Source organism: Anser cygnoides, chromosome 11 (genome assembly GCF_040182565.1).
Source record: "Anser cygnoides isolate HZ-2024a breed goose chromosome 11, Taihu_goose_T2T_genome, whole genome shotgun sequence".
Lineage (NCBI taxonomy): Eukaryota > Metazoa > Chordata > Aves > Anseriformes > Anatidae > Anser > Anser cygnoides.
Window position 1 is genome coordinate 21,907,891 of NC_089883.1, and position 27,996 is coordinate 21,935,886.

Sequence of the window (27,996 nt, forward strand, 5' to 3'; positions counted from 1 at the left end):
CCCCAGCTGATCCCCAGCCCCTCTGCCAGTGACCACGCTACCAAGGTGACTGCCCAGGCCCCAAGCTCACGGTGTGAGACCGGGGCACAGGGCGCTGCCCTGACCCAGCACGGACTCGCAGGTAGCGCTCTGCAGTCCCCTGTCCTGCCCGGGTCACCTTTGGCAACCCGAACTCAGGATACAGCAGTGAGGAACAAACACATCGCTAATAACACCATACATTTCTACAATCGTTTTTATTAGTTATGGAAGAATCCCCCACTAGTATTTACATAGTGCAAAAAAGCTGTTGTTACTCCAAAAAGTACGGTAGACAGAACAATTATCCTTCATACAGCAAAAAAGAAATGGAACAAAACCCTTCATATCGTATTTCGTAATAGTTTTTCTACTGCTTTAACCTAAGTATTACCATAAATTTTAAGACATCAAAGATTAAACAGCTTTCCTAATTAGGATCTATTTAAAAGTAAGATACATGAACTATTGATGAACATTTAGAAGGTGGGCTGTGCCAACTGGGTTTCTACTTTCAGTGTTACCATTCACTGGAGTGGAAGTTTTAGGTTAGACACACGTTTCCTTACTTGAGGCAGGGTGGGTCGGAAACCCATGTTGTTTGTTTCTATGGCTTGCTTCTGCTGGTTTTTGTTTCACAAACAAGTCGCCATGTCTACTTTTTGAATGGCTAACATTGAACTCAAGTTTCATTAGTTGGCACAACTTCACAGAAAATACTTAATGACAGTTTCAGCAAACAGCAGCTTTCCAAACAGTAATACTTTTTACATACGTTTTTAAAGTAACATTATTAAAATTTAAGCTTCTGTTAAAGAACTGGACAGAATCACACTGTGTAAGCTCCCACCCACCCCAATGAGCATAAAGACACCTCTTATCTTTACCATAAGAATACCAACAAGTGCATCATCGAACGTTTTCTATAATGAATTTTTAAAACACAGGTCAACACCCTCAGTCACTGTTTAGCTCCAATCTTACAAATACCTGCACACAACTGAGGCAGATAAATAGGCCACTGACCTTGGCCAGTGGAAGTAATGCTGTCAAGCGTGTGTTAGCAGGATCAGGTCCTTAACCTTAGTCATTTTTACTTGGTCCAACTAAGGACAAAAGTTCTTCAGAATTCTTCCCTTTTACATATTTGCAATCCATGTTTTATTATTTTTACAGAGATACTTAAAGTATTTATATAAATAGGTTGTATACATAGCCACCTCTATCAGCTTTAAAGATCCCTACCCCTACCACAGATACATTATTTTTGATTTTACCAGATAAATTAAGTGGTGAAATCATTTCTATAAAGAATGTCTTAAGAAAAGTAGATTAATTTTCTGAATAATCATTTGCACAACAAAAATATCTATACACCTATAACTACAGAAACATCTTTTCTTGGGAACCATAACAACCTGTATAATAAACTGCATACTTTTATACCGAAATAGAAATTCAGCTAAAAAAAATCATGGTATTGTAAAACATTTTTATGCTTTTTTTTTTTTTTTAAATCCTGGTGATAACAGAATTCAAAATTACCACAGTGAGATACTCTTCTCAAGTGCTTTAAGTGGTAAGGAACTTCCTTAAATTTAGATGCAAATGGATCACTCTCAAGGGAATTGCAATTACATTCTCACAGTTATTGCTCATTCCCAGCTTATCAAAAAAGGAAGCACTAAAAACATTTTCCTTAACTCATTTTCAGTTTGCTCCTCTACGGGTGATCTGCCACATTTTTTAAAAAAGAGACTAGTTCCTCATTTGCTGGCAAACAGAGACATTAGAAGTGCTGTATCATCTTCAAGAGCTCTATTAAACCTGTAGCAAAATCATTTTTTTTTTTTAATAAATGTCAAAAAACCTTAAAATGACAGTCCAAGTTCAGAAAAGACATACAAAAAGATGCGTCTGATGCTAATACTTCAAGATCAAAAGTTATTTGAATCACTGGCACTGAAAAAGCAAATGGAAAAGTTACAAGCTTTTTTTTTTTTGATGTTCCAGTAAAGTTTTGTCCTCAGTGTATACACTGATCTCAGCGAATGTTAAGACATGCTTACACATCCAAGGGCAAGTTTTGCTTGTCAGCAGTTCAAACACCTATCATTTCCTAAAGCAAAAACTATTTCCAAACACACGGACAGTAGAAGTCTGCCATATGTACAGTAAAAGGTTTAACAATCAGGAGGCATCGATCCTTAGTCTTTGTTTTCCTACAAAACGCCTGTTCTAATATCTAGGAAGAGTACATTAAAGAACTAAGAACGTGACAGGACAGCCAGTTGTCCTAGCAGCTCTCTACACTGCTTATCTACATAGTCTTTGCTATGCCTTTATCTATCAAAACACTATTTACATAACACACGCAGTTTCTACTATTGTCATTAGCATCCAAAAAACCCAGGGCTAGATGATTTCTAAACCTGGAGTCTTATTTTCCCAGTGCAACCTAAAATGCCAGCATTGCTAATACTATAAGCGCTGGTCCCATGTTAATAAGTGTGGACTAAATATCTAACTAAGCTATCGATTTCTTGTGTTTTTCTTTCAGCCAACCCAAAGTATTTAAATGCATTTTGATACAAGTGATCAAGAGAAATGAAGTGGAATTAAAACACACGTTTGCTATAAAAGTGTATTTGTGTGAGTTACCCTTTGGCTCTTGTAGTGAAGCTCCTGCTGCTGGCAGTTTCAGTACATTTCTCACCAATATAAGACAAGGATGGAAAACAGATTCCTTGCATGCAAGGTTTAAATATACACTCAATCTGAAATCTGAAATCAATTAACCATCAGTTAACAGATTTTACTTCATATTCAGAATAAAATTAAGGAACAAGTCTGTAGCAACATGTATGTTTCAAGAGCGTGGGGGTCATTCCTTTTACCTCAGGACCACTGCAATACCTCCCCAAACTACAGGGCACTTCCCCCTTTCCTGGACAAACTACTTCCTTTTCTACTCTCGAGGTCAACTCCTAAGGCTGCTACAACTGAGAACAGACAAAAAGAGGTCACATTTTGAATAGAAATTGTTAAGATCCATCCTGAACTCAACATGAAGGTGACCAGGACCAAAGCATGCAGATGAACTTATCAAGAAATTGAGCCACTGTGTCATTTGCACTTGCTGTTAAATAATTACTCTTCCTTTTTGCAATGTTATAGATTACAATATGCAAAAAACAGCATTCCTGAGGTAAGTGACAGCAGAAAAAGGAAGTCATCAGTTTACTAAAAGTCCTGGATAGGGATTATGGTTAATGATTCACTTAGTGTGGTTTGGCAGGCAGCAACTGTGGAGAGCATGGGGAATTTGTTTTCTTTTCCTGCTTTTATGTAATATTTCCACTTTGTAAACAGACTAATAACAACAATAAATACGTAATACCCCTGGTATAGCTTATTGTAACAACTGCAACCATCTCAACTATCAGCAGCTTAAAAAAGCTGCATCTATCTTAGCATAAGAACCATGTACAGATTTCTCTATTTACTCTTCATGAAGACTGCAAACAGGGTTTTCCAGCTTTTTTTTTTTTTAAATGAAGATAACCAACACCTTACTTCTATTTCTAGACAGAACTAGAATAATCACAGCCAAATACATTGACATGCCTGGCATAACACCAATGTGAAGTGCTGGTAACTTGTCAGTCTTAAAATGTATGTTATCTGTTTGAAAATGAGCTAAATGGTCACATAAAATAATTTTGCTTAAAACTGGTCAGTTATAAAGTGTTTCCTTTTACAAAAGATTGAATGAATACTCACTGACAGATTTTCCACACAGTTTCTATTCTGGGAAATAGATACTGATTAAAAGCTAAGCTAGTTTTTAAATCAACCAAGTAATGGACAGCTACAAAAATATTGTGAATTAAATACACATTAAATGTTTAACAGTGCAAAACGTTGAGATGAAGCGTATGAAATAATGGCTGCAACTTTTACAACAATTAGTTTTAATATAATTTCTAAAAAGTTCCTGAGTTCCTGCTGATTTTTATGGCATGTAGATGGAATCTGTGTGTTCTTTATTCAAAGAAGTACAGATGGTGGGCTTATGTTGAGTGTTACTTGCATGCTTGTCATTTGTCCATTCCTCACCATCAACGACTGGATCAACCTGCTCAGAAGTCTCTATTTCCTCCTCCTCACTTTGTTCTGCATTGTCTTCTTCCGCGCCACTAAGGGTCTTCCCAAGCTGAAGGGTCTCCATAGTTCTCTGGGTCTCTGAAACCCAGGATTCAATTCTGCTATTAAGCTGAACTTCAACAGAAATCGGTTCATGGGCATAATCCTCATCATCTTCCTCATCTTCCTCGTCCTCCTCTTCTAGCATTCCTGGCACAAGAGTACTGGTGGTACTGGTCATGGAGGAATTCAAAAGATCTTGGCAGCTGCCATCCAGTGATCCTGTCTCTGTACTCTGCTGTGAGGCCCATTCCAGATTGTCATCTGGTTTCACCTCCTCCTTCTCACCTGGTATGGATTTTCCGTGATTTGTTGCTGAGGTAGTGCTGGATGTAGCCAGTGGTGGTTGTTTATTAAGGGTAGATTTTTCAGTTTGACCATTACCAGCTTTTTCTGGTACTGCAGCCTTGGATGAGGATTCTCTCTCATTTTCAGAGGTTTCTAACCCATCAGATGTTTCTACCATATTTCTCCAGTTTGTTTCTACAAGTTTCAAAAGAAATTTAGGTAGGAAACAGATTAATTCTTTCTGTATAAAAATATTTCTCCTCAACATCCTCAAATTGTTTAAATAGCAGTTGAAGGTAAATCACTTTAATATTGTTCTACACTTGCTATAACAATTTGAACTAGAAAATGGGGGAAGAAGAGGAAGGGAGAGAGAGAAAAAGAAAAGCTGTTTTGTTAATAGGATTTTAAGACACATTATGAAGTTGAAAGTTCGTGCACTTAGCTTTCTATGTAAACTCTGGAAGCGCTAAATATAACAGTGAGTATAATCAAAGAGGTAAGACTAAATACTTTTATGCTCAAGTATAAATTAAAAACAGACTGCCACAATGTTAAGTCATCTGTTTAATGATTTCTCAGAAAACACTCAAGTGAAGTAAGTTTAAGACACCACAAAAGAATTAAAACAAGACAGTTTCTTGCAAACTAAAAAGGATACTAAAAAAGAAGTTTCTGACTTCAAATAAACATTCTCCATTTTCTCCCCGTCAACTGCACCTATGCAACCTGTTAAATAAATCTATTACTCACAATACATTCATTCATTATCTCATATTTCAAAATTTAAGCTACATGTCCTCTCTTCAGAGATCTCAATAATTTCCTAACCTGTCATTTTCAGCCTCAGTCACAATCAATTCTGTGTTTGGTACAGTCTTGTTACTATACATTTCTGTGTTAGTTCAATAAAACTAGAAAATAAACCTCCACTAATGCAAGTAAGTTAACTGTAACACTTACGAAGTTTAGAACTTTGAATTATGATCTTCTGTATAGTTCAGGAAAAATTACTTACAAAACTAGCCAATTCTGTATTACTCCCAAAAGCTGTAGAAGACTAATGAAGAAGTATTATATTTTTAGCTGCATTTTCCAATAAGTAGCATTTGGAAAGCTCCAGCTTCTGATTACTAAATTAAGTTTTTAAACACTTACCATATTCTTTCTCATTCACTTCAGATATGGGTTCGGAAATAACACTACAGAATGAGATAGCACTTGCTGCAGAGGGATTACGAGAATGACCCATATGATGGGGCGCCTTCTTGACATTCTTCAAAGCTTCTTCTGCCTGTTCCTGTTCCATTGCAGCAACCATATCTCTGTATGCTTTTCGGGCCTCTTCAGTCAGCGATACCAGCTTATTAAATAGATCCTAAGTATGAAGACAGATTTATTTTGTTTTAAATAATCAGCAGTTCTTAATGATAATTTTCACTTTAAACTACTTCTTTTAATCAATGGTATACCACGTAATGAATCTGAAGCCTACTAACACCAAATACCTTTACTTCAACCGAAAACTAACTCTGCTCTGTATTACATGTAAAAAAATGCCACTCCGCATATACGCAACTCTAAAATGTGCTTACTTTAAAACACTGTTTTCCTTACAATTGTAAGCCTACTAGAAAATTTCAGATGGCTTTTCAAGTCTATGAAAGCTACAGAAATGTCGTGACCAACATTTCAATGCATAAACCTCTCAGTTCCATAAAAAATGCTGAATTTCAAAGAATAGATCAAGGATCAGGGCTGGGCCATTATCAAATGGGTAGTAGTTTGACGTGCTGCTCTCCATGTCAAAATAACTCTTAACTACAAGGAACATACATTGTTTATTCCAGCCATACATTAAGTGAATTACTCACCTCAGCACCCGAGTAGTTGAAGATACCCACTACACTAACAGGGACCAGCTTGTTCACACAACGGCCAAGAGCTTTACGGCCAAGAGCAAAGACAAAAGGAATTTCCTGTTCCCGTGCCATGGCTATTACATTATACAGAGCTTCATCCAATCCACCTTGAAGACAGCAAATTTTTAATGGATATCTAGTCAGAGCCATAATACAGCGAGACATTCTGTACCCCAACTTTAATTGTAATTAGTCAGCAAAGTCTCAATACACACAAATCACCAGCTACTATGTATCACAGGATAACAGATTATAAATTATGAGTATAGCCCGTGAGTATATATCAAGACACTTCTGTTCAGTGATATTCTATATTCTCTGTTAGTCCTGCAAACACATAGTTTTTTTTTCCACTCTCTTTTTCTTCCATTGAATAGATCTTTACTCTTTTGATATCTCAGGAAGAGTCTCTCTGCATTTCTGGTAGAGGCAAAATGTGTTGTTTGGCTAACTAACATATTTCCTCATGAGGAATCCTCCTTAAGAGCACCCAGAACTTAGGACATTAGGTATATTACAGATATAATGGAATAAAATTAAAGTCTACGGTATCTATTATATCATCTATTATTCTTCAGCTATTTGTTCCTCATGAACCAGTTTCTTCCAGAATGGAAGATGAAAAGAATGAATTAAGTATAGACTGACAATTGTACAATGGATCCATGAAGTGTTACATCCTGCATAAAAATGCTGTTAACCTTGCTATTCAGTGCTACACAGTGGCACAAAAAAATAAAAAGGAATGAAATTAAGTGCATCACTTGCTTTTTATGAATTATACCTTTTGACTGGATTTTTTCACAGTTGGGAGATATGATTACACACTTGATCTTGTTTAGCTTCATATGCTTAGTAACCTCACGCAGTCCCATAACAAGTCTTCTCCTTGCTTTAGCTCTCATGGGATCCTTTTGATAAATCCGTTCTTGAAAGCTTACAAGCTCTTGCAATAACAGAGTCACACATTCATCTATTTCTTTACTCAGAACTTGGTTACAGTACCTGTTGTCAATTCAAAGAAATATGAAATATTAGCATAGTACACACTCACTGTTTCCACTGAGCCTCTCTTTAACCAAAAACATGTTATTTTTTACCATAAGTTTTATGGAATTAAAGCTATTTGAAGTTGTTAAAAGGGACTTAGAAATCAGACTGTATAAGCAAAGTTTAAAAAAATCTTGACATTTCCAGTAATATCTGTTACCTCACAAAGTCAGACAAACGGAATATTAAGAAATGCACAGAAATATTCCAGTAAGTGCCAAAAGAAACAGTTCTTTTCCTTAATTTTATACTCTTAAAAATACAGAATTCACAACTAACGTACTAAGAGCAAATACTACAGTATTTTCAGCATTCTTAAGTATTCCTCCTCTTTCCCATCCACAAAGCAGATCATACTCCTTTAAATAAAAATCTTCCACAGAATACTTTAAACTAGCTTATTTGTTGCAGCAAATGAAGAAAATCTAAAGCGTGTATATACATACACAATATATATACACCCGTGTGTGCACACACACCTGACATATATATGTAGCCATCCATCTATAGGACGGTAAGTAGTAAGAAAATACTTGCACAAACTTGTATTGATGAAAGGCTAGTTTATGTTTATTCAGCTCCTAAAACTATTAAACCTATCCATGCTTAAAAAATGAGGGGGACTGAAGTGCAGAACTTGAATTTAAATTAATAATGCAAGACTCTTACTCTCTGAATCTCTTGCTGTGAATTTTGGTTATTGCAGAAGATGCCATTGGACTACCTATTCCAGAACTAGCAGGTGAGCCTTGTGACACCGGGGTCATACAGTAGGGAGAATTCTGACTTGCTGGTGAAAGTGAAGTATCACTAGGCATACTGAATCCAGTTTCTGAAAGACAGTTTTGAAACATTATAAAGCGCAAGGACATTTTCACATAGAAGAAAGAGCACTGCAATTCCTATGCACCTCTCTCACTTATGCCAAATTACATTTTGAAAAACACTAAACAGTATTCTTCTCTAGATGGGTAATTGAAAGGCAGAAAGAAAAATAAGCACATAGCAGATGCTTTGCATGGGGTCAGGTAACCAAGCAATATTTGAGCATTCATAATCAAACATCTAATGCCGAGTTTAGGAATACAACAGAATAGAAAACCTACCTAAATGCTACAACTTCTTTCAAGAACTCTTTACTATATGATGTCTAACTACTTTATTCATAGAGTATTTAAGATTTTCACACTTATCTTCAGTCATGTGAAGTCAGGAAGATCAAGCAGAAGAAAAGTTCTGAAGCAGGACATCTGGAGACTTGTTAGACAACCTGCTTCCCTCCCTTCCCTCAATCAAGAACATGGAAAATTCTTTGGAACTTCCCAGTTGCTCAGGGCTGTTGCTGCAAACTGACAATCCAGACACTACAGTTTATTGACAAAGTGTTCAGTGAACTGGAAACCCCTTTTGACAGTTTAACTTCTAGAAAAGTTTCAGTTTGCAAAAATTAACACACACTGTGACCAATGTGGCATGGCTGAAAAAAGACAGCGTTTTGATAAATGGACAAGAAGTTATCAACTCTGAGAGGTTTCAAGTAACCACTCAAGAGAAATTTATTAAAAGGCTATATGGAGATTATCAACCTAGAACACATACTGCACTGAGGCTTCCACAAATGAGGGACAGACAAGTCATTTTAAAAAAGGATCCTATTTTCTAGTATTTCATGATGTTAAGAAAAATCGCAAGATAACACCAGTAGATTGTATTGTATGAAAGAGAGACAAAATAAGTAGGTTAGTAAAACTGGGGTGGAGTGGGCAAGGGGAAGGAAGAAAGAGACTGACCTTCTTGAGAGGCCAACTCCTGAGACTGATCGGTAGTCAAACTTATATGAACCTCTTTCTGTTCGTCAGATCCCAAAAGACTGTGGTCTACTGACAAACGGCCTTTCTTCTCTTCTCTTTCTTTCAAAATAATCTAGGAACAAAACCAGCAGCTATTAACATTAAAAATAAACAGGATACCTTTAAAGAAAAAGGCCCACTTGATTAAACAAAACAAAATAATCCACTAATTTCAAACCTTCCTACTCTCAGTGGTATAAAGAAAGCTGAAGTCATCTGTGTTTCCTCACTGATCACAAACAGTACTTCATTCTAGCATTTTACAGATGGTATATTCCATGCTCCTGTACTTCCACATAAACAGTACTTCCAACAGTTTTAAATATTAAGCACTTTTACAGTTTCTTTCTCGTACACAATACTCACTCATTAAGAATTCCTCATTTCCATTTTTGTAAAAAGATTCTTATGCAAGAATATTAGTTGTCTTCAGGAAGACAACGTATGAAATACAAATAGAATCATTTCTTTTGCATTGAAAAAGTGCAGAGAGAAGCAGCTATGGATGTACTGCCATTACTATGATAAACAATAAGATAAAGACCTTAAGAGAGATGCTCTTTTCCACAGGAGCTGTGGATTTCTATCTTATGTAAATCACAGATAAGTTGGGGGGGGAGTTACCAGTGAGAGAAAAAAGGCAACTTAGCCTCTGTCAACCTTTGCAGGTACACAGCTTTACCAGATTCCAACTGCCCATCTCATCAGGTAGGCAAATCTTGATTAAGATCTGTGGTGCATTAGCACCAGTAGCTACCACTTCTTTAATGCTTCCCCACTGTCCTTTTTTTAAGGCTAGCTTTTCTGTGTTTTACCTTCTAATTTCAGAACATACTGTATACATACCTATTTAATATATGCACATACATATACAAACAATTAGTTCTAAATTCACTCAAAACCTATGTGTTTGCTTCAAGTTATACAACCATTTCTAAAAAAAGGGTACAGTAATCTAGCATACTACTTTGCATTACAAACTAGGATTCAGCGACGTGGAAAGAACTACACAAACTTGTCCATATGTTCTAGTGCTTATAGTTAAAATATCCTCAAAACTCCTATTAAGATAAATTTGCACACCCCCAACTAGTTACAGGAGTAGAAAAGTTATGCATGTTACATGTCTATATCCAAAGGACAGGACATCAGCATAATAAAAACTAGAGGTAGAAGTTCATGAGTCCTTCCTCAAGGAACAGTGACCATGAGTACATGGTAAGAAAATTTTTATTTTTGAAATATGAGTGCAGATCAGAACAACCTACAGTTGACACATTTACCTTTTTAAGTGCAGTAGGGCGTTTCAGTTTTGAAATCTCTCTTTCTTTTCCTCTTTTCACTTTTGGAGCAGTTGAATCCAAAGGATTAAGGCAACCCATAGATGGCTGTCCTTTTGTTAAAGATTTTCTGCTGGCAGATTCTTTGGTATGAAAGGGAGCAGCACTGCCAACTAAACACAAGAAAGATAATAGTTTCACTAAAAGACATGTCAGCTTTATTTCAACACTACTTTCAGAATTTCCACTGATGAGTTCTCAAAGTGCATTTTCCTTCCTTGGAAAAAAAGCAGTTCATAATGACAGGAAAATTACATCATCAGATATTGTCAATTCCAGATGGTTTTAAGCTTTCTACAGTTTAGCCTCATGCTTTAGGAAGCTACAGATGCCAGGAAAATAATTACTTTACAACACTTAAAATGGATCTCTCAAATGACTGACTACATGTAACATTATTAGTAAGATCATAATAGTAAGATAGAATGCAAATATCTATCCTTTTTCCCCCCCTGACAAAGACTTGGTTAGTTGAAGGAGAGAACAGAAGAGAGTACAGCATGTAGTTAAGTATCTTCTGTGAGAAACAGAATAAAATAAATAGTCTCAAATGAAAATGCCAACTGTTCTTTGCTGAGCTTTGTTTGATGTAACTTTGCCAACTTTAATTAACGTTTGAACACAGCTGAAACTCAAAGCAGGTAAATGAAGTAAACATGGTAACTATGTGCATAACAATGTACTCTAGGCTACATACTACTGCTCAGGAATGAGATTCAGGGGGTTGTAATAGATAACTATGAAAGTGTCAGTTCTGTACTCAGCAGCAAACATAAAAAAGTTAATTTAGCGTTAGGGGTTGATAAAGAAATAAGGAATAAGAAGTATAATTAAGTTGGTGCATACATTTGTGATAGAACTATAACTTAATATTTTGTGTACATGTGACCTCCTGCATTTCCAAGTGGATATTGTAGAACCAAAAACAGATACAGAGCGGGCAATAAGGATGATCAGAAAGACCAACTTCCACACATGAAATAAAGAGACTAGAACTCTACACACTAGAAAACAGAAGACATCTCTAAGCATCATAGAGAAGGAGAGGCAGAGAATGACTGCTCAATCTCTTTGTCATACAAAGGTTATAAAGGCTAACAAAATTGAGTGGAGTGCAAAAACCCCAACCTCCCACCCCAAAAACAAAGGAAAATGAAGAGCTTCTCCACATAGCAAGTAGTAAGGTCAGAATTCACTGCTGTTGGACTTTATGGACAGTAAAAGCATGCAATAGAAGTGATGGATAGCTTCGGAAGCAAATTTGGTTTGAGAAAACCTTGGGTCAGCAGGCACTGAACTACAGTAGAGGTTTGAAGAATATCCTGGAGAGGTATCCCTCTGTATCACAGTCACAGGTATCTTTTCGAAGCTGCTTTCAAGGAGAATTAGGTAATATTCTGTAATAAACTTAATACACTTATTTTCACACATTCACTTTAACACTGAATCACTCTTAAGACAAATACTGCATTTTACTAAGTGTTTATCTTCAGTTCTAATATGGACTTTCAGTATTACATACTGCAGCTCAAAGGAAGTTAGCACAGGTGAATTTTTGGAGAAATAAATGCATCGAGTAGGTCTTCCCAGGTTTTTGTTATGTTTATATTCCAAAATAAGAACTGTCAGGAAAAAGCACACTTAAGATGCTCAGAACAATGACATTTCACACTTATATTGTCACAAAATACATTCTGTGATAGTCAAGATGAGAAGTACCTGTGTATGAAAGAGGCCTGGTGTTGGTGATCTGACGAGCTTTCATTGCTTGCTGCTGCTTTTCAAGAGCTGCTAACATGTCCCCCAAATCTAACTGAACAGGGGTCTTACTCTTCTTTCCAGCTGCTTTTGATAAAGCCTCCTATAAGGTGAGCATCACATACTGATAAATACAGAGAAATAGTGCCTGCAGAACAGTCTTTGAAAGAGATTCTTGCTTTTACAGAATAGAAAGGAGTAGCTGCTATAAGATATTCCTCTTTACCAATCTCTGGGAGGTGGGGGTAGGGGCACACCTGAAGTTTTTTCTGTTCCATGCTTATCTCTGAATACTCTTGAGCTGTTGCAAGCGCTGCCGCCAAGGCCTTCTTCTTCTGACTTTTTGCACGCTTTGGTACGGAAGTCGTAATGGGAATTGGAGTTTGGACTATATTGATTGGAGAATTCTCTGGTAAGTCATCCAACTAGGATTTTAAACAGCGCGAAAGACACCATTAAAGACCTTTCTCTTGAGACCATAGGAAGTGTGACGCTGATGAAGCCAAACGAACCATTGCTTTGGTCAGCAGTATGACAACCCAATAATTAAACACAACCAGATGAACCAGTAAGGTCATAGAACAAGTTCCGTGTATTTCATTTTTGTAAGAAAAACATTATTTTATTTATCTCCAATTACATCTTCAGAGGGTTTTCCAGTCTGATTGCTAAATAAGGGAAATTTTTTTCCCCCAGAAGATTTCATGTAGGACTTGATTTTCTTGGAGATCAGCCCAATAGATTAAATAGTTTACATGTACGATTCTGCAACAAAACATTTAAGAAAATCACATAAAAGAGCATCTTCACGACACTTATTTCTACAGTCTAGATGCACATATGTTTAGCTTATTGTCTTTTCAGAACAAATTAGGCAAACTGTAGTTATTTTGGAGAATTGAAACTATAACTATGCATTTGCAGATTTAACAATTCTGCATCAAAGCTTCAGTCTGAATGCAAGTCCTTTTGAGTCAGAAAGAATAACCAGGATGTGATCTAGGTATTAGCACAAAGACAGACAGATAAACCTCCAAATCAGTTTTAATATCAGAAATCTGTCTGTATCTACTGTTCATCCAAAATTCAGCATACAACTTCAAAAAGCACAAAATTCGTAAGAAACTATTAGTGAAATGAAGAAGCGTTCGTATCTCTTACAGTCTCTCCCATTAACAGACTCATTAGAAGCCAACAGCAGTCTTTTCAAGATGGTTTCTCTGCACCACTTAATTGGCATTTCTTTAACATCTAAAACCGGTAATGCAAATAGCCTAAGAACATCATAATTTCCACATCATAAATATTGTAATATGGCTTCATAAAAAAAAGACAAATATATGTTACCTCAAAATAACTTCCCTTAATTTAAAAATATTTTGCAAAACAAAAGAGTTACTTACTACTTTGGGTGAAATCTTTTGTTGGATGTTACTACTTTTGCTGCTACCATTGTCACTATTTAGCTCTGGGAATTCATCCTCATCCTAAACAGTAGAAAAAATTAAGAATGAAGAGCACGGAACCAGAAGTCACATGAAAAGCATCAACTAAAATAGCTGGAAGTACAAGAATGGACTTAATCCTGAAGTTCCACAAACTAGAAGAGCTTAATAATGACACAAATAGAAAATGACAAAGTTAAAATAGTATTTCTGTATCTGCATAACCTGTTTCAAAAAAGAACAAAAGAATTTACTAACACCTTAAAGAAATTCAGCTATATTAAGAAAGTAAAAAATATCAGAGAACAGTATTTTTTATTTGCAGGAAAAAAAAAGTTTTTCACTTTCTCCCTTTTCATAAAATCACTTATTTCACAATTATTTCACTAATGCATAAACAGTTTTCATACAACACTACCTCAAAATACAGAGGTTCAGGACTCTGTTCTGTTCTGCTTGACTGACTTGGAGTCAGAGGCTTTTCATGTCGTTTCTGCAAATTCTGCTTTCTTTCTGAAGATGTGCTGTGGCCTCTGCATCTGAAACCAGACTAAAAAAAATAACGAATATGGTCAGTGTTCTGCAATTTTGATTTTTCAAGGTGTGTGCGCAAAATTGTAAGGCATTCATGTCCGTTAATTAGAAACAAAGAAGGAGCAGTTTGTATGTAATTAGATTTAATAAGTAGTTTCTTCTTTTAATGCAAAAACTATTCAACAGATAATACCTACTCCATTTCAAATTCCTTATTTTCATGTGTTACATGAAACAAAATACTTTAGTTTAGAACCATTAACAACATACCTGTGAACTATTTCTTTGCTCAGCTTGTCTTCCACCTCTAGAAAACGTCTGAGTTTTTTCAGCCCAAGGTTTTTTTTGAGTTGCCTGGGAATTTACATTAGTCCAACTTACACCAGCTGAAAGGGAAGTGTCAGCTATGACAAAAGAATCAGTATGACAGAATGCATCAGTGACATGCATACCACCAGAGCTAGAAATTCAAGTTTGATACAAACACAGTTCTCTGAGAAGGTCTAATTCTCCTCTTATAATATTAACTTCTGTTAATAGCTACAGAAATAATGAGAATCACCTTTATGGAAGAGTCCCATGACAGATATTCAAATTGCTAAAAACTGATCACTAGGAAGCAGTCAGACAAAGGAAACATCAGATTTGCATCCCTAGCAATTTCAGTCCAGCCATAAATAATAGTCACTAGCATTATCAACTACTATCAGAGCAATCACAACATTTTTTTGTGTTACAGTACTTCTAAAAAATGTATGAGCACTTCTTAAATAGTTAACAGAGTTCTTCAGCTCCAAGTGTAGAGTAATGTAATTAGCACCCTTATATGAACTGCAGTCCAATAGAGTAAGGAAAGAAGATAAAATACAATGCAAACACAGCTTTGTCTGAACGTTTCCATTGGAAAATTTAGCTTTTTTTCCCTCATTTGAAGACACAGTTGATAAATTATTAGCAACAGCTACTTAGATACTTTCATTCAACCAGCAGCAGGGAGGCATTGGTGGGGGTGGTAGAAGTCACAGTACAGAAAAATCTTCAGAAGTATTTGATCAGTTACAACAGCATCCTGGAAGCAGATCAACTGTTCCCAGCAAAACGTCAAGCAAAAATACAGAAGTAGCCCAGCAAAATATGATATAGCTCACTAGGAAAATACTTACTTGTATTTACTGATGGTTCTACAACCTGAAAAGGAAAAAACATGTTAGATGTTTTCTTTTCTAGTCTGCAGGATACAAATATAGTTAAATTATTCAGTTATGTTTACATACATTCACTGCACAAGAATCTGTATTCCTTGAAGTCATGGCTGCAGCCTGGTTATTGCCATGCTTAGGACTACAATATCCACTATCGCTGTCAATGTCTGCTTCACTTGCACCTTGTTCACTAGATGACTCTGCAGCAGGGTGAGAAGCTCTTCTGCGCCTGCCTTTTGATTTCCAAAGCATGGTAGAGGTGCTCTCAGAAAGTGACTTATTAGCTATATCTGAAGGAAAGTCTGCAAGACAGAAGTTAACAATTCCTGCATAAGTAATTAATTATAAAACATGAAAAAAACATACATGATAAAAAACAAAAGAAACAAGCCAGTGTCTTTGCACATGACCAATTCCCTTTAATAAAATTAATGATGGCACTGATTTTTTTTATTTTCTTAAAGATGATTATTAGTTGGATCTAGACAACTCCCTCAACAAGGGACGAGTTCGTTTTTGACAATGGCAAGATCTCTGCAGAAGCACCAGATCATTGCAACATTATAATCTGACACATTAAATAGGTCTCTGCAAACACCAGCACCTTTTCTTCATTATCTTACTGATCTGCAAAAATCACTCTCAAAAGCTACCTCTGAAACAGGTCCACCTTCTTTTAGGAAAGACAACAAGTGAAATATAGTTCTAGTTATTTTGTACACCCAGAAAATAACAAGAAATTACCTGTTTGCTGTGATGCATCAACCAACAAAACAATCTTTGATCTGCTCTCAGGACCTGATGAGCTAGTCTCCTTTTGAGTAGCTACATTTTTCACTGGGGGACGTTTATTTCTTATGTGCGTCTGTAACTGCTGTTGCTGTTTTAAAAGATTAACCATACATACTCATAAGCCATGTGATTTGACTTCATAGTTATAATCAAACTGAAGAAACAAATTGAAAGTTCTAATGCTCTTTACAGAAGCCACGTATTTGAAGACAAGAGATTAAGGGAAATATTCATAAAGTACTTGTAAGAACATTTTCTGTACTAACTCTTTTTTGATGCTTCCAGCTCATTACAGTAAACAAAGTCTGAGGATATTTTATTCTCTAAGGAAGTAATTCTAAACTCAGACCAAACTAGCAGAGAGACAGCAGGAATCTCCCATATTACACTTACAGATTTGATAAGCTCATCACATATTTTAACCACAAAATTGTCTCTGCATACAGTTAAATGTCTCTCTAAATAACACCTTTTCTGCCCACCTTTCCTTCCTTTTATATAGGCCATACCTGTTTTTGCTCAAATGAGAGGCATGCTTCCGTGCAAAGACACTTTCTTTCTACAATTCTACTTATCCTGTTAACAAAGGGACAGCATCATGCTTACTTTTTGTATGATGGATCCCCTGTTACTGCTTCTGCTCCGCTGACTGGATAATGGAAAGACCTGGCCCGATGGGTTGGGACGCTCAGTGCATTCTGTAGTAACTGCATTTACAGCATTCGCTGTTTGGAAGGGTGCAGAATAGGGAGTAGGGAAAGGATGATAGAAACCCATGACCTGAGCACATGGTGCTGGCATCAACTGATAGTATGTGTATTCTGTAGAAACAGGTGGTTGCGCAGGTATTATAGGATAAGCAAGGTATGGTCCTGCAGGATTTGTGTTGGGTTGCTGCCATCTGATGTCACTGTTATATAATGGAAACTGTCTGTAAAAAAAAAAAAAAAATCAAAAGGAAAGAAAAAAGAGTGGTCCTTAAGTTTTTCCCTCAAGAAAATTCAGAACATGAAAACACCGCCCCCTTAAAAAAACATTTCATAGGCTATTAGCTTATAGTAACTGAACTTAAATTTACTAAGACTTCTTAGAAATTCCAGTTAAATGATGTTCACCAGCTCAAATTACATTCAAGAGCAAAATAAAGAAATAGTTTTGTTTATCTTGGCATCTGTGTGAAGTTATTTTCTAATATTAAATTTAGAAATTAAGCATAGGCATCTCCCTTGTCAAGTACTTTGGACCTACTACAAATTGAATTGTTTCGACATCTCAGAAAGCATATATAACTTTAAAGACAGAAGTTTAAACAAGGTAAGCTAGCAGAGAGATGTAACAGTGAAGTTCACCAGCTTACTCAGGGCCAAGTACTTGAGTATACCAAGAAGTTGCCAACTCACCCTTGTTCAAAATTCCTTTGAAATGCAGGCCTCCACAAGCACACATGAAGACAGGCATTTACAAACTCAAACTTTCAAACTCATTTCAAGAGAGATTATCTTCCATGAAGACCACAAACATGTATTACCTATTGGATTGATTTTCCTGTACAAATGGATAGCAAGTGATCAGGTAGCTGGGGATAGGAGTTGGTTCCACACCATTAATTCCTCCGCTGTCGTTAGGAAGCGCCATTGGGATCATTAGTGTTTCTGGACCCTTTTTTTGAGGAATAAATGGTTCTACTTCAGCTGACAGCTTGACATTCTTAAGAAAGAGAAAAAGAATCAATGACTTCATTAAGTACAGAAAAGTATAAATTGTTTGGAAAACTTAGATTCATGAAGTTGTATGGCAACCATCACAAACAGCAGGCAAAAGGACGACAAGGCTACAAGCCTTCTGCAGTAAACTGAAAGACATGGAAAATAGTTGGCAAGCATTTGTTGGGTCCTTCCACTCAACACAGGCTGTAACACAGATCACCAACACCTAGCGTTTATGTTAAACTTTACATAGTGCTGTACAAACACCAACTAATTTAAAAAGGGGCTGAAGTTCAGATCTTGCAGAGGAAATACTAGTCTCAACACAGAAAGAAATAGACTTAGCACTGTAGGTGGAGCACGGTCATGTAGGCTTGCATAATTGAAATCAACACATGGAAGATGTAGTAATGCCTGGTCTGCACTACAAAACTGACCATGTTTCTAGGCAATTATAGAACAGGTTTTTCAGCCACCATAAGTTTACTGCTAAAATGGATGGAACACTTGTGGGGTTTTCTTCTGTGATACACCATCTGCACAAGTTGAACGTACTTTAAAGTGTTAAGAATGATTACTTTTTGCCACAAAGAGGGAATTAAAGACTGCTTAGAAGTAAGTTTTAAATTGTGCTCTTAAAGGAAAAGATCACCCCCAGCCCCAAAGGTAGCCTCAGCAGTTTATGGCTTTTTACCCACAGTTTTCATCTTTGTTTGTAATAGACTAGCTAGATTTATGCTTCAGCAATGAATAACGCTCTGTTCAGCCAGCCAAAGAAGCCTTAGTCTGAGACAAATGCAGATCCAAAATACCCTGAAATTCCATGCTCCGATATATGTTATAATTAGCCAAAAAAAGATTTTTTTGTTCAAACATTTCAGCTTCAATATGCTTGCCTCACATTAGTTGCTAAGTAGATTCTTTCTAAAACAGGCAAGGAGTCCAGAAATGTTTCTTTCCATTTAGCCAGGAAACAATTCCAAAGGCAATGTATAACCTGTAGGAGGACGTGGTCTTATTTTACAAAAAGAAGCTTGAAGGTTTGCTGTGCAGTGGACAGTTTTACATCCTTGCCACTACCTCTACAATGTCCACACAAGCAAAATCAGTTAAATAATGTGAGTTCTGAAAACATCATGACAAGTAGTCATGTCTACCATGTGCCTCACAGTCCACATCTTTGCTCTGTGTCAAGCCCCCAGCCCATACAGAAACACTTCAGCCTTACTGTTCAGAATCTGAAACTAAATGCTTGTTATACCCTCCCCTCCATTTATTTTTGGAAACAAAGCACGTGAGCAGATCATGTATTTCTTTATCAGCACGTGGTGGGGAAGTGGGTAGAAGTTGGAAGGGGAAAGTCCAAAAATGTTTAGAAAATACAGTTATCCTAAGTCAGTAGGAGACTACTTTTTTCTTGATGAATAGGCACATTTAATGTAATAGACTGAACAAGAAAAAATCCTAGCTTAAACTAGGAGTTAAATTTATTTGAGCAACAGTAAGGTCAAGACCCACTTGTGCAGAGTACTGGTTCTTCATTTATTTAGTCTGATACACTTAAATACAATGAAGTTTAATTAACCAGTGAAAGGCAGAATCATCATCATCAACTAAACGACTAAGAGCATGAGTTACACTGTAATCCACCAAACGAGTTAAAAACCAAGTTATTTAATTACTTCGTTGTCACATACTCTTAAGAGAAAAAAACATAGTTGAGTAAAAGCTCCTAAGAAATATACTCACTATTAAGTCATCATAACTGCCAATGATCAATGCAATGTTTTTATAATATAGAAATATTTTCTCTGCCTCTATCAAACTGGATCTGAATTCCCTGCCAATCTCGAAAATAAAGCCAAAAATTTTGCTCACTGAATTCATTCTGTTAATCTCCAAACACGACACTCAAACTAATTGCAAAGAGTCTCTAAGAGCTATTCTAATGACTTGCACAAGTGGAACCAAACTATTCCTCCAGGTGTAAATCTTTTATTAAAAAAATCACCTGCCTGTTTTTAATTTTATCCTTCCATTGTCAAATCTGCTAATTCATAATCCTTCCATGAGATTTTCTGTAATATTGGCTCAAATTTCACCATTAGCTATTCCCTGTAAACATCATCTCACTTCCTCGAAGAGCCACTGGGTAGCTCCAGGGCGCAGCAGTGCTCTACTCTTTGACCTCAGGCATATCGCAGAGCTCCCCGGTGACGGTGACTCACGTACCCACCTGCCAAATTCCAAGGCATCTGCTCCAACGCAGCACTGCAGCAACAAAAGCTTTTTTTTAAATTATCAAATGCTTTCATACAGCGATCACATCATAAGCAACAAATACCTACGCTCAATTCCCCCTCTGAAAAGCAAGAGATTTTGTCCATGATACAAAAAGACTTCCAGACAGAATTACTTGCAGAAGAATTGATTCAGTTGTGGGCTGGCCTACACACCCAGATGGCAAACGTGTTAGAGCACCACGCTAAGGCTGTCTCACCCACAGAAGACTCAACAGCGTAACGGGGATGAGCTCTTTACAAATACAGCATTCTTATGAAGCACTGAAAACTTCCAAAAAAGTATTCCTAATCTGCTGGTCACCAGCTTCCAGCAGTATGTCAACTCAACTTTAGCCAAGACACTAATTATAAACCACTCAAGAACTGGCTAGGAAAACAGTCAAAATATTTTATATTTGTGATTCAGGTGGTACAAGATTCCTTATTTTGAAGGGCTTTCTAGTCTGTCTGCTCTTTCCCTATATTACTTTGGAAGACTGATGTGGAAATACAAACAAACACACACACACACACACATTTCTTAATGGTTGTAATAAAATGGTTGTTAATAAATGGTTGTTAATAGTTATATAATAAAATAAATGGTTATAAATATATATAAATAAATATTATATATGTAATATAAAATAAATGGTTGTTAATAGTTCACTTGCAGAACTGTCTTATCACAATAATTTGTGCTATTGTATTATATCATCATTATTACTCTTACGAAGGAATATTCTTTCACTTTTTTTTTTTTTTTTTTTAAACACACGATAACTGATCAAAGCAGGAGCTGAATGACTCCCATCAGCAAGGCTGCCACAGCAGAAGTATTTCTTGCCATTTGGCAAAGATAACCCCTGCCTGTTAAGGTAGATTTTTTCTTCCTTTTTCTCCCTCCCCGCCACCCCCCCCCCTTTTTTTTTTAAAGGGATTTTAAACATTGCTGAGAATGTACAATCCTTTATTATTCTAGTAGTAACATTTTCAAGATAATGTGTTATCCAAACTGCTTTTGCAAAATCAAGAAAAGTGACCTTGGTTTTCCCTCCAAGTATTTTGGATAAAATGTATTGGATCTCTTTAAATCTTTCTAGTAAAAACAGGTTTCTCTCCTCATTTTTTCTTTAAATAAAAAGCAGATATTTTGTAAATTCATAAATTTAGCAAAATTTCATTAAATTATTGTGCTTAATTTTGGTACTTCATACAACTCAGAGATACCCGAAGTAGAAGGACAACGTCAATGGTTCTTTTCCTGTTGCCCTGCCTCTTATGCAGGTAATGATTAACTAACGCTGTGACAGAGCAATTGCCTGATATATTTAATTACCATTTTCTGTACAACTCGTCATATTTATATTATTTATAGGAGTAAGATAAACATAGAAAATATCCTGTAATCATAAACAGGTATGAGTGCATTTGAAAATTAATGCCTTTTTTTGCCTGCAGAACGTTAACCGTGTCTGTTATTAAAAGTAATCAAAGTAACACTTCAGAAGTCTTTTACATGTATGATAGCATAAACACTGCTTTCTTTTGCAATCTAATCTGTATGAGTAGACTTTTTTCATTTTAGTTTTTAAGTATTTCCAAGATGTTTGCTTCAGCAAAAAGAATTCAGGGTAAATCTTATTTTATTTTTTAAGTTTTACATTCTGTTCTGTACACACTTTGCATGCTAACTCACCAAAAGAGCAACTGAAAACTTAACCTTAATGCAGGTGTTTCAAAAACCATTCTGCAAGCATAATACATGCAATCCCCTGAAGGACTGATACATCTAGTCAGACAACAAAGCTCTATTTTCACTTCAGGGTAGAAAATAGAGACAACTTAATTGTATTACTATCTAAGCAAAGTTGACTTCAACATATTACTTCCTTAAGTATTTCAGAGGGACTGGTAAAATACTACAGAAGTTCCTTTTTACAGGGCATACATCTACAGAAGAGGACACTAAAGTTCATTAAACCTAAAGCAGAAAGTGGAAACAGACGTAGTGAGGCAGGTCAGACTGCTAACCAAACCAAAATAAAAGTAGAATTAACTCTCCAATGTTATTATCCAGACATTTCAGTACATTCCAGGGAGGGCTGGTGGTTTCAGTTGATAGGCAAAGAAAACAAAATAGCAAAGTTAGGTAATTTGCCCAAAATTATCTAAGCAAGATTTTTTGGGTCTGTGATATTCTTGGCTAGAAGGAAGGACTGGTAAAGACAGAGAGCAAAATAACTTTTTAGTAAGAGGCATTTTAGGTCACCTGGTTCCCAATATGTTGCAGAACAACTGAAATTATATTCTCATTAATAGTGTAAGAAGAGAGTGAAACAAAAATTAAAAATAAACAATCAGTTAAAAGGTAAGGATGTTGCTAACTTCTCATTGTACTGGACAAGCAAAAATATCTCAGACGGAGCCTTTGTATTTTGTTTACATGGTCATCTCCTGTGCTTCTTTCGCTAGATACTGAAATAATAATGCCAAGTAAAACAGTTCATCGTTGTTTTTTGTTTTATTTTTGAATACCATGTTGACATATTTGAGACTCAGTAGAAAACATAACCAACTACAACTTCAGTAAACTCTAGAAGAGGAGATCCCTTTTTTAAGTGACTATTTGCTTCCAAAACAAAATGAAGTGCACAAATCAGACCATGCAGATACGTACTAAAGCAACTCCTCAAAGACTACAGCCACACGGTACGGCAGGAGTGACAAGTGCAGATGAACACAACACAGCAGGACTGATCACGTAGCTGATTTACAACCATATGCAAACAAAAGGAATTGAAAAGAAAGACCTAGACCAATTGCCAGAAAACTGGAGGAAGGCACCTAGACTTCTGGTAAAAACAACAGAACACTTGCAATAGTAATTTATGCTATGATTGCTCTCACAACATAGACATTTACATCACCCTGCACACACTAAAAATCAGCATTTTGCTGCTGACATCAATAAACACAGGGTCAGGCCCTCAATAGTTAATATAACAAAAAAGTATGTTTTTGGCTGGGCAATCTAAAGGCAAACATTGCAAGACCAAGTCTAATTTTATTCTGGCGTGTAACTTTTTCATGTTTATTCAACCCTTCACATCATAAAGCTGAACAAAGCTTTACTGAAATTGACCTCCGACAACCAAACTCAATCCTAAATATAAATTTAAGCCATGATGAAACACCAGATTTTCAGTCAGTTGCCCATTAACGCAAGCAGACCCCTTCAAATGAAACCAAGATATATACACAAGTCGCTTTTGTAGATACCCCTAGTTTCAATTTGTGAAATGTTTTGCAGTATCTCATTACATATTTCAGTCCAACAATTACAACTCTCAAGACAGCATATATACTGAAGAGATCCTTTGTTTCCTATATAAAAGCTACTGTAGTCATCAACAGCTGCAAAGACAGAAGATGACACAAGCAGGAACAGACTGGTAAACTTTGCCCTCTAGTTGTAATACTGTATGTTTAATCTTAGAAAAGTTTTTGTTCATTGTAGCTTAATGCCATTCAGCGCTTTCCATTAAAAGGGATCTCTGTCAGCTTGCTGTCTTAGAAGAGAACACTTGGGTATCTATCTCACCATTTACAGGGGGAGAAAATAGGCACAGATGCTGCATTTCAGAAGGCTATAATGAAATCAGCTGCTTTGCTGCCTCGAAGTCTGGAAACAAGAAGTCTCATCACAAATGCGATACCCAAACATAGCTCAAGTATCTTTAAAAAAAAATCCTGATTCTGAATTTTGGATTTCAAAATGCAATAATCGTTTTAGTAGTAAGACAGGTCACATTTTGTCTGTTTAAGATAAACTTTACAAACATGGAAGTCATTGTTTCTATAATTAGTTGCTTCTAAGTGGCAGATACTTCAGGAATGGTAAATATGCAGTCCAACTGGAAACACCAGCAGCAAGCCATTTAACAAAGCACAAAATTTAAGCCTACCCTATTTAGATTAAACATAATAATTCTAATTCAACACTTAAAGCAAACACGCTAGGAAGTTAGCCTTTCCCTTAGCTCACGTACACAATTCTTTTTCCTTTTGCAAAAAGGAAACCCTACTCAGAAGCAAATAAGTTAATATTAAAATTTTAAAGATACTGAAATTTTTCTGCATATGCTGAACGTAAACAAGTGGCACAACATGACAAGTTGGCTGGAGTTTTTAACATTCAAGACCAGAATATTAAAAAAAAAAAAAAAAAGAAAGAAAACTAAACTGCAGTATTTACAGTTACAAAGCTTGTCCAAAAGATAAAAAGCTATGGACAGGATCCTCTTCACTTATCTAGTTTACAGCACTTAACAGGGCATGTAAACTTGTAAAGTATGACTGCTTCGTAGTCTGTATACTAAAGGTGTTAGTACAAACCAGTCATGTATCTCTGCTTCCTCATCATAAACTAGTCAATGATAAATAAAATCTGTGATCAGAAGGCTTAGAAGACCTTCACATGTCATATCAATAACATTTTAGATGGACTGAAGAACACATTCTATAATAAAATATAAACCATAAACAAAACTCAAATTCTTCTGCACTTGCAGGGTTCAAGACAAAGTAAGATGCAAAACATAGAACCCAGAAAAACTGACCTTTTTCAGTCTGATGACAGTTGAAAATTCTGCCATGCAAGAAACATGGAAGGATATTCAGTATGATAAGGAGCACAAAACACTAATCTAGATCTATAGCGTTTTATCAAGCCAACTGTTGAACAGTCAAAAAGAGTAGAGGCAAGCAGAACAGGCAGTATTTAAGCAACAGTAATACAAAACACAGGTCATCGATTTCACAACTTCACCTAATTTCTCAACTGCACTAATAGAATCAAATACCTTAAGCATAGCGATAGACAAGTGTCTAGCACTTGGAAAATCAAAACACAGCAGTGCCCTTGAGAGGGGAAGTTGATTCTCTTTAGGTTTCTACCACAATCAGCTTCAACAGAAAGAGTGACAAAGGTCACATGCTGAATCTTCTCTTTTGTAGAGAAAGCCAACACTTTACAACCACTGAAAGCCTTATGCTTCTCAATGGAAGCAGTTTCAGTTCAAAAATAATTATTTTATAGGAGGATACATTACAAACAGCTTTATTCTGTTTTCCTCTTTGTTAGCTGCCAAAAAGATCACTGGGAATACCATAACAAGCAAAGTCACACCAGAATTCAGGTAACAGAAACCTGAAGAGCAACGTGCAAGTGACACCTTTTTCCTCATATGGGTGCCCAGATGTTCTTGGTGCATGACAAAAACTCTGTTCAAATGTATCCTCCACCAAAAGCATTTGCAATCCCCCTCTACCCTTGAAATACCATACTTTAACACAGCACAATATTCTACTTGCTCACGTTCTAGTTCCACACTAGTTATTCCTATCTGCAGGGACAGTGGCTGACTATTGTGGCTGACTGAGTAATCTGTGGAAAAGGGAAGAAGAGAATTAAGTACTGTTATCATACATCTACATGCTTGAAGATTCATTTATCAGATGTCATGCAATACATGTGCCCAAAGCAGACCAACTCAAAGAAAACGTGGAACAGCACCCAGAACTGATGCAACCTTACCAAACGCTTGCACAGATAAAGGAGATTACATTCGATCTCACTGCACAAAAGGTTCAAACCCAAAGCATTTAGGAATCTCCTAATCAAGATGTTACTGCATAATGAGAAGACAAAGGCAACAAGATAATTTAATAATTTTAGAAACTCATCAGCTATTAATTTGTCTGCCTAGAAGCCTTACTGGCAGATGAGGAACACACAGGACGAGATATGCTGCAAACAGAATAAGCAAGAAGACTGTTCCTGCTTCAGAGAGCTTAACTGCACCTCTGAGTTGAAATATTACACAGTTAAGATAATCATACGGACAGATTAAACACATTATGTTGCGAGTAACTCAGCGATTCTAGGCTTTCCTGAGCTATTTCCAACAAACAAAAAGAGACTGGTTTGACAGTGGCATGAGCATAAGCCTCTGGTAATGAAGAGTTCAAGCAACAAGGAATAAATATTTCAGAAGGGTGCCACAGTCCTAGTTACAGATGAACCGAAGGAGAAAGATACAAGATTTTAAAGTAAAGAGTACAACAGGCAAATTCAGTAAGCTAATGTAAATTTTTACAGAGTGAGATCAGTTTCTCTAAATGAAATAGACAGTGGGATCCATAAGGTAGTAAAGTGCACTGTCCACTAACTTCTTTAGACATATGTACAAAATAAAAAGCAATATGTCTTTACAGAGTGCATTGTTACCATCTAAAGGAGCTTGTGCTATTTTATTGATTGACCTTCCTATGAGAACCCCTGGACATACCAAACCTCAAGCTACAAGGAAGGAATATCTGAATTCAATGCATGAGTTTTGAAAATGTTTTGCTCAATCAGAAGCTTAAAAATAAAGTCATGTTGTTACGGAGAGCAACATTCACTTCAGATCCACCTTTTAGAAGTGCCTCCTGCCCGTGAAAGATTTTATTGCGCGGATGTAAACAAATCACGTGAGCTCTTAAGTCCCAGCTAAAGCTTCTTCATACCTATAATTTGAAGGGTGCTAAGAATAATGCAGGCTGATTACTTGGAGAACACCAAGTTAACTATTACAGAAAAAAAAAAAATGGTTTCTAGAATTAGTGACCTATACCCAAATCTCCCCACTCAGCTGACCGGCCTAAGACCTATCAGCAGTGGCCTAACCCTGAAAACTTCACCCAAACTCTTGTGTTTACGTTACTCCAACTGGCGACAGGTCTCACATGTTGCCAAGTTCTCAAGAAACCCGCACAGGACTCTTCCAGTGACCACGGAGCTTTAAGTCACATGCCACCGACCGTAACCACCCCACAAACATGAAGCAAAGCCTGTCAGCAGAAACAAGGAGAGGGGTGGAAGAATCCCATAACAGAGCCCCTCGGCCCTACAGGAACACAGGACCAGCCCCAAGCCCCGTAACAGAGCTCTTCAGCCCTGCAGGAACACGTTGACAGCCCCACAGCCCCCCGAGGCTCTCACGGAAGCCAGGGCCCAGTCTCCAGCCGGACTCCCGCTCGGAGCCTCCAACAAACCCGGCTGAAACCGCTCCTGCGGCCGAAGAGGGGTCGGGAGCAGCCACCCCAAACACCTCCCGGTCCCCCCAACTCCCCCCCCCGGCCTCGTCAGGCCTCGCAAGCGTCCCCCCCGCACCGCCGGGCCGCGCCCTGCCCCTCCGCGGGATGCCGGGGCGACACGAGAGTACAGAAGGGACAGGGGGCGGCCGCCCCCCCTCACCGCGGTGGCCACCGGCTCCCCTCAGCGCCCCCCGGCCCACACCTTGTCGGCTTTGTCCATGGCTCCGGCGGGCCTGGGCGGCGGCTCTACCGAGGGCGGCGGAGGCTCGGAGCCGCCTCCTCCATGGCGCTCGCTTCTTCCCCCGCCCGCCGCCTCAGCGGGCTACGCCGCTCTCCCGCACACGCCCAGGGCGGCGCTGGCCCCGCTCCGGCTCTCACGGGAACCGGGCCCGGCTGCGCCACGGCCGAGGGCGGGCACCGGAGGGGAGGGGAAGGGAAAGGGGGAGGTGGCGGAGCGAGA

At 37.3% G+C, this 27,996-nt stretch overlaps 1 protein-coding gene across 2 annotated transcripts; it reads right to left on the reverse strand.

The window, feature by feature from the left end:
- Positions 1-217: 217 nt before the first annotated feature.
- On the reverse strand, positions 218-27,977 carry SECISBP2L (SECIS binding protein 2 like). Of its 2 annotated transcripts, none has more exons than XM_048052322.2 (18): positions 27,739-27,977; positions 17,934-18,112; positions 17,012-17,336; positions 16,358-16,493; positions 15,686-15,915; positions 15,575-15,599; positions 14,682-14,797; positions 14,296-14,427; positions 13,836-13,919; positions 12,690-12,857; positions 12,394-12,535; positions 10,618-10,787; positions 9,275-9,407; positions 8,154-8,316; positions 7,219-7,439; positions 6,387-6,541; positions 5,671-5,890; positions 218-4,707 (listed from the first exon to the last, which is right to left on the reverse strand). In XM_048052322.2, exons 1-18 carry the CDS (start codon positions 27,754-27,756, stop codon positions 4,034-4,036), a joined length of 3,291 nt encoding a protein of 1,096 aa, XP_047908279.1. In that variant the 5' UTR covers positions 27,757-27,977; the 3' UTR covers positions 218-4,033. The 2 variants fall into 2 exon arrangements, with proteins under 2 accessions (XP_047908279.1, XP_047908278.1); XM_048052321.2 differs by having other exon boundaries at positions 14,682-14,815.
- Positions 27,978-27,996: the final 19 nt, after the last annotated feature.